General features: G+C 34.4%; 1 protein-coding gene and 1 non-coding gene across 2 annotated transcripts; both read left to right on the top strand.

Annotated features, from left to right (window-relative positions):
• The first annotated feature begins 2,189 nt into the window (after positions 1-2,189).
• On the top strand, positions 2,190-6,617 carry LOC107822352 (exopolygalacturonase clone GBGE184-like). The gene is given in 6 exon segments (NM_001326093.1): positions 2,190-2,355; positions 3,479-3,787; positions 4,378-4,585; positions 4,701-4,782; positions 5,253-5,472; positions 6,306-6,617. Coding segments are annotated over 6 exon segments (1,206 nt in total). The 5' UTR covers positions 2,190-2,193; the 3' UTR covers positions 6,531-6,617.
• LOC142172238 (U1 spliceosomal RNA) lies at positions 5,987-6,149 on the top strand. The gene has a single exon (XR_012701612.1). It is a non-coding gene; the product is annotated as a U1 spliceosomal RNA (small nuclear RNA).
• Positions 6,618-6,988: the final 371 nt, after the last annotated feature.

Raw genomic sequence — 6,988 nt, 5'->3', positions numbered from 1 at the left:
GGAGAGTTTGGAAAAATCCTATTGAGAAGGAGGTCGTGGTTTTTTCACCTTTTGAGCCAGGTGTTTTCCACTTAAAATACTTGTATTCTTTACTTTCCGCATTTACTATTTCAGCAATAGTAGGTTAAGGAACACATAGAAGAACCTGGTCTTTCTATAATCAGTTTAGGCGAAAAATTGGGTACCACACAAATCACCCTCCTCTTGTGTGGTATTGAAGTTAAAAACATCATTGTCCCCTTTCCTCTTTGTCCTAGCTATGGATTACCTGAATAGGCTGATGAAGACCCTCCAATACAATCCTAATTTCTACTATCATCCAAAATGTGAGAGGTTGAGGTGGTGCAGCTAGGGTATATTGATGATCTACTCATTTTCTGTAGAGGAGATGTCACTTCAATACAGTTGCTCTACGACTATTCAAACAGCTTCTCCAAGGCATCAGGTCTCAAGGCAAACAGAGATAAAAGCTCCATTTATTTTGGAGGGATGACCCAAACTCTTGCAATTGAAGTCATGGCATGTCTTTGTTTCACTAAAGGGGAACTCCTAATCAGATACGTGGGAGTACCATTGAGTACAAAAAAGATGTTCATAACTCAGTTTCAACCCCTACTAGACAAGATGTTAGGTAGAATCACATCCTGGACTTCAAAGTTTCTCTCATATGCTGTAGACTCCAATTCATCAAAAGTGTCTTGTTTTCCATACAGGTCTACTGGTTACAGATTTTTATATTGCCAAAGAAAGTGATTAGAATGATAGAAGCCACATGTAGAAGTTTCTTATTGAGTGGATGGGCAGAGATATAAAAAAAGCACTGCTAGCTTGGGAAAGACTATGCTATCCAAAGGTTGCATGGAACATTATGGACATTGCTACATGGAATTCAGCAGCTATATGCAAACTGCTATGGTTATTATGCCTAATAAAATATACTCCGGGTAAAATGAGTTCATACATAATATATATAAAGGGGAGACAAGTATGGGATGCAGAACCAAAACAAATCTCCTGGATTGTAAGGAAGGTATGGAAGACAAGGAAGATTTTGGAGGATGCAGGACTAACCCAAAATGATCTGAAAACTTTTTCCATCCACAAAATTTATATCAGGCTTAGGGGAGATTTTCAGAAAGTGCCTTGGAGGAAGATAATGACATGGGAGCTCCAAGATGAATTTTTATCTTGTTTTTGGCATTGCATGGAAAATTAACCACAAGGACAAGCTACATAAGTGGGGTGTTACTAATGAGCTGATATGTCCTCTGTGTAACGAGGAAGAAGAATGTATTGAGCACATGTTCTTTGAATACAAATATTCTATTCAGAAATGGGGCAAAATGCTTAAATGGTAGGGTATCCAAAGACAACCAATGACATGGACCAATGAACAAGCCTGGACAGTCGCACATGCAAAGGGAAGAAATGCTAATGTAGCAATATATAGGATGGCTGTTGCAGGTTGTGTGTACTTCATCTGGTAAGATAGGAACATGCGCATCTGATCAACTTGCTCGATTGCTGATAATAAGGGCATTTAAGGCCAATCAAGTATGCATACATTACTTATATATATTAAAATGATGGATGGGTGGCGGGGAAATGAAGTTTGACAGAAATCAAAAGCTTTATTTAAGGGATAACGGGGGAGTTGAAGGTGTTTCAAAAGCTTTATTTAAGGGATAACGGGGGAGTGGATTGAGTTGAAAAAACCTAATTTAAGGGATATTATCCCTTTAATTTCGGGAGTAAAAATGGAAAGAGTGAATTTTGATATAATTAATATACAGTGTAATTTACTTTGTGGAACCATATGTAATATCACGAGTTGAGATATATCATGCAAAGAACTCTTTTACTCCTAACTTCTAAAAGCCATACGAATTATACTATTTTTTATTTAGAATTCTCTGTAAAATTCCATTAAAATGAAACATGAAAAAATCCATTGACTAGATAGTATACGGATGGGAACACACAACGATCTCTCAGTTTGAAGTTTCCTACAATTGAGGAAAAAACAATAAATAGAATGAACAAACGAATACGAGCCAATAATTTTTGAATGGTAAAAGGGAATTGGTATAAATGGCATATAGGGATGGTTATTACCATTCACAGGGCATTTTTTTCCTTATTTAATTTGCCCACTTTTCTAAAATACTTTTTCATTTTCTTTAGGCCACCATAATGGCTATTCCAAAAGAATTATTGGTTTTACTTTTGGGTATAGCCATTTTGTCAAAAGTTGCTGAATGTGCAGCTTTTGGTTCACGTCGTGGCCTTGTCGAGACAGTTTTTGATGTTACCAGGTTTGGAGCTAGACCAAATACCCCTGCAGATAGCACTAGGGTAAGTTTGGAATCAAATAACAATAATAAGTACATATGATTTAAAATTTCTCAAATTATCCTCAATGACCCTTCTCACAATGAGAATGTCTATAACTTTATTTTCACCTTGTCCTATATGGAATAAACTTGATAATGAATATATGAACTGGTTGTTTGTTATTCAAAAATTCGTGTTTAGGCCGTTCATACTATTCAAACATAGTATTGCAATATAAGATTTTAATTTTTTCGTGTTTCATTAGTTATATATTTTTCCATGGAGTTTTAATACATATTTAGGTATATAAAATTCTGAAGGAGAGCAATCTACATCCCCACCCGTTTATGCGAAAGTGGGGTCCTGGTAGCGAAATTAGGATTTTGAATGAGGGAATTCAAAAAATACTCAAGAATGCTATACCGAAATTTGAACCTGCAAAGTAGAATAACTTTTGAGTCACCTTTGTCATTACATTAGAAGCTTTTCTTATGTCAATAATATCTGACAATTTAACTATACTCAAAAAAATTATTTTTACCCTATTTGTACATCATATTTTTCTGAAGAATTAGATGATTAAGTTAAACCACCATAGAGCCATATAACTCCGCTCCTGAATCCCCCTGTAATTAACTCTGATGATCAAATTCCATTTTTATAAATCCCTAGGACTTATATGCTAAGCTGAAACTTTTTATTATATAACTGCTTATTTGGTTTGATGATTTTAGAGACAAATAGATGATAAATAAGGCTAGAACTATTGCATCTTGAGGCAGTATCGGAGCCACCTTAGTAAACGGGTTGTTAATTGACACATTTTCGTCGAAAAATTACATTGTGTAGCTATATCGATCAAAAGTATTTCTATGCAGGAATATACGGTACGAGTTCGGCAGAACCCAGTAGTTGTATTAAGGAATTCACTAAATATATATATGTATAGTTACATGCGGATCTAGTAGTATAAATGAATTGTGGGTTCGATGGAAATGTTAAAATTCATAAACTTCAAAACCTAGATCGCCTCTGTTTCTATATATATATATTATACATTCAATTTTCTTAATTTATTTGTGTGTTTATTTTTTTATATTTTGACATCAGTTAATGAAACTTCTGGCTCCGCCACTGCATGCAGGGACTTATGATGGCATGGAGATCAGCTTGCCAATCACCAGGACCAGCCAAAGTTGTTATTCCTCCAGGAACATACACTACAGGAGAAACTATATTTCAAGGGCCATGCACAAGTCCTAGGCCAATTACTATTGAAATTCAAGGAACTTTGTTGTCAAATACTGACATGAGTTTGTACACAAGAGCAGCTTGGATTTCTATCGAACATGTAGATGGCATCGTTATTACGGGTGGAGGAACTCTAAATGGACAAGGAAAATCGAGTTGGCAATTTGCTGATAAATCTGGAAGTACCCCTCCTCTCCCCTCTGTAAGTGGAAATGTTTAACCCGGGGTGTAATTTTACGGATGATCATTCAAAATATCAATTTATTATAATAAAGTTATATTTAAAATCAATTAGACCTTATGCAGCACAAATTCGAATTCGAATTTGTTGAACCAATAAGCTTTTGGTTGGATGACAGATAATTAATGTCAGCAACTCACCTAACGTAATATTCACGTAACACCGCTTAAAAAGCAAAAAATCAAAAACTTATTTTCTGACCCAACCTAATATTTGATTTCTTTCACCCTGTGACACTTGGAGTTTTTTCTTCAATAGGTCAGATAAAATGAGTTCTTTATTTTCTTAAGTGATGCCACGTGGTTATTATGTAACATGAGTTGCATGTGTTTTCAGGACTGTATTTAGCTTTTCCAGTGTTTTTTTAATCTTTTATGATATATAGGAGAAGTTGAATTATATTTCTATTAAAAATCTAATTTTTATACTTTTGTTCAATAAACTGATAACTAGATGATCATATGTGAAATAAACCCTGATTTAGATTGTTACCTTTTGACCATTAGGTTGATTAGACCAAGTTAATTTGTGGTTTGTTGTGTTTTTGTTAGTCTCTTGTATTTCAGACAGTGCGAAGTTCTTCGATCAAGAACCTCAATTTTGTGGATGCCAAAGGTGTCCACTTGAAAATCACCGATAGCAGTGACATCTCAGTTTCAAATATCAAAATTACAGCTCCAGGAGATAGTCCAAACACTGATGGTCTTCATATTAGTGATACAATTAATGTCAATGTCACTGATAGCACCATTGGAACAGGTCAGTGATCGTAGCCACATACAGTCCCAATTCTTCGCAAAATTATATAGGTCAAACATTACTTTTTATACATATAAAATAAAAATCTTGAGTACCCTCGTCAAAATTGAAACAGGTGACGATTGCATCAGTATTGGAGATGGCAATTCTAATGTTTATATCTCTAACATAAATTGTGGCCCGGGACATGGAATAAGGTTAGTTTCAGTTTTAAGATTATTCACTTCTTTTTTTCAAAGGCTCGAACTTGTGATATTACAATCCAAGTTGTGATCTTTTACTCCCAAATATTGTGGTAGAGTAGTAAGTACTTCCATTTTAAAAAAATGATAAATACGCATCTATTTAACTAAAGATTTCGGGCTCGAGCCCTTGGTTGAGCCGCCTCCTTTGGTATGAAGGGATTTACCCCTCAATGTGGGACTTTTCTCGCGAATCCATATTAGTCGGGCTTATCTTTGGTAGGTAGAATTTACCCTCCTCCCCCTTCCAATTTAGAATTTTTCAGTGTAAATCCGGATTAGTCGGGTCCCAGTAAAGATACGGGACACCAAATGGGAAAACCAAAAAAAGCAAATTGTGCATTTCTTTCACTATAGTCTTAATATCATGAATTTAGACGTTTAAAATACTTATGAAGTTTTTGTTTTAATATTTTTTTGTGCAGCATCGGCAGCCTTGGGAAAAGGTTAGATGAAACGGACGTTAAAGGAGTTACAGTAAGAAACTGTACATTCCGTGGTACAACAAATGGTGCAAGAATCAAAACTTATATGGGCTCACCTTCACTACAAGTTTCTGGTGTTGTTTATGAAGATATAATCCTGGATAATGTTAAAAATCCCATAGTTATTGATCAACACTATCATTCCAAGAACAGGAATGAGGTAATTACTATATCATTAGTACTTTTTCTCTTGTTTGGAACAACAGTAACGAGGAGGTCACCAGCATCTAAACATTACTCCATCCGTCTCATTTTAAATGTCGTTTTAGCTCTTTTTACGTTCATTAAGATAAATAAATATAATGCATAGTTTACTAAATTACCTCTATTTTAAATGTTTTTGAGAATTGAGCAATATTAAAAAGAATTGCTACTTCTTTAATATTACGGGGATAGTTGGAAGCAATTGACAAATATAGTCTTAAAATCCTAAAATGATAAATTATTTTGGGATAAATTTTTTGAGCTAAAGTGACTGTTAATTTGGGATGATTGGAAGTAATACAGCTCGAGTTGTGACCTCTTAGTTATTGGACCGTCTCTTGAAAATATATTATTGTATAATACTATTGTACAATAAGTGCTTGCCATGTGGGGAGCTAGAGTGTAGCTTTACCGGTTCAGACAAGTCTAATAGTTTTAATCTAAACCTTATATTTATTTTAAGAAATCAATTACTTACTTGGACGGGATCAATGAGCGATCAAAAAGGCCCCATAGACTAGGTGGGTGACCTCCACTGCACTTTGGAATGGTTGTCCGCCTAAGGTCGGCCCAAGTGGCCGAGCCTACCTCATAATTTGAGGCAGTGGGGGCTTGCATTCGTGCAGCCCCGTTATTAAGAAAAAAAAGAAATTCATTAATATGTGCACTTCTGGCTTCGCCTTTAGAACTTGTGAAACTGGTGGATATTTATTTATTTTTTAAAATCAATATATATTTATTTATTTATTAAAATCAATGTCACTAACACAATTTTATTATTTGGTATAGCCATCTAGAGTGAAACTGGTGGATATTCATTTCAGGAACATAAGGGGAACAACAACTTCAAAAATTCCAGTGTTACTCAATTGCAGTGAAGCACTTCCCTGTGAAGGAGTTGAATTGGTTGACATTGATCTAGCTCCAGTTGGTTCAATTGGACCTCTTTTGCCTGCAACTTGTCAAAATGCCAAAACAATATTGAATGGGAAAAATAACCCGCCAGCATGCTGATTAATTATTAGTACATCTTTTCTACCTCAAATTATGTCTATGAAAAATGTATATATATCCTGATTTAATCACATAATTTGCTTAAAGTGTATAACAATACTTTTCTTTTTCTGGAGTGTATTAGCTAGCTTGGGAACTTGGAAGTTGCCGGTTAATTTCTTAGCTACAACGAAATTAGATAGGGATTATGTTTCTCTTTCTACCGGCGAAACTATTTGATAATCTATCTATTTATATCTATCTATATTATATTAAAAGCATAAAACCTTTTAACGAAATGTCATTCGTCTTTTTACCCTTTTAAAATAGGGTTCACACTAGACGAAATATTCATTTATCTATTTCCCTAATATTTAGGATTTCAAACTTAATTATAATTTTAATCATTAAATCTTTCCTTATTTAAACTATATACGAATTAAATGCTACTACTTAGGACTTTAAAATCATTAAAGTTT

This window comes from Nicotiana tabacum, chromosome 17 (genome assembly GCF_000715075.1).
Source record: "Nicotiana tabacum cultivar K326 chromosome 17, ASM71507v2, whole genome shotgun sequence".
Classification (NCBI taxonomy): Eukaryota; Viridiplantae; Streptophyta; class Magnoliopsida; order Solanales; family Solanaceae; genus Nicotiana; species Nicotiana tabacum.
The sequence above is the reverse complement of the archived record's forward strand: the minus strand, read 5'-3'. Positions and strand labels throughout refer to the sequence as shown.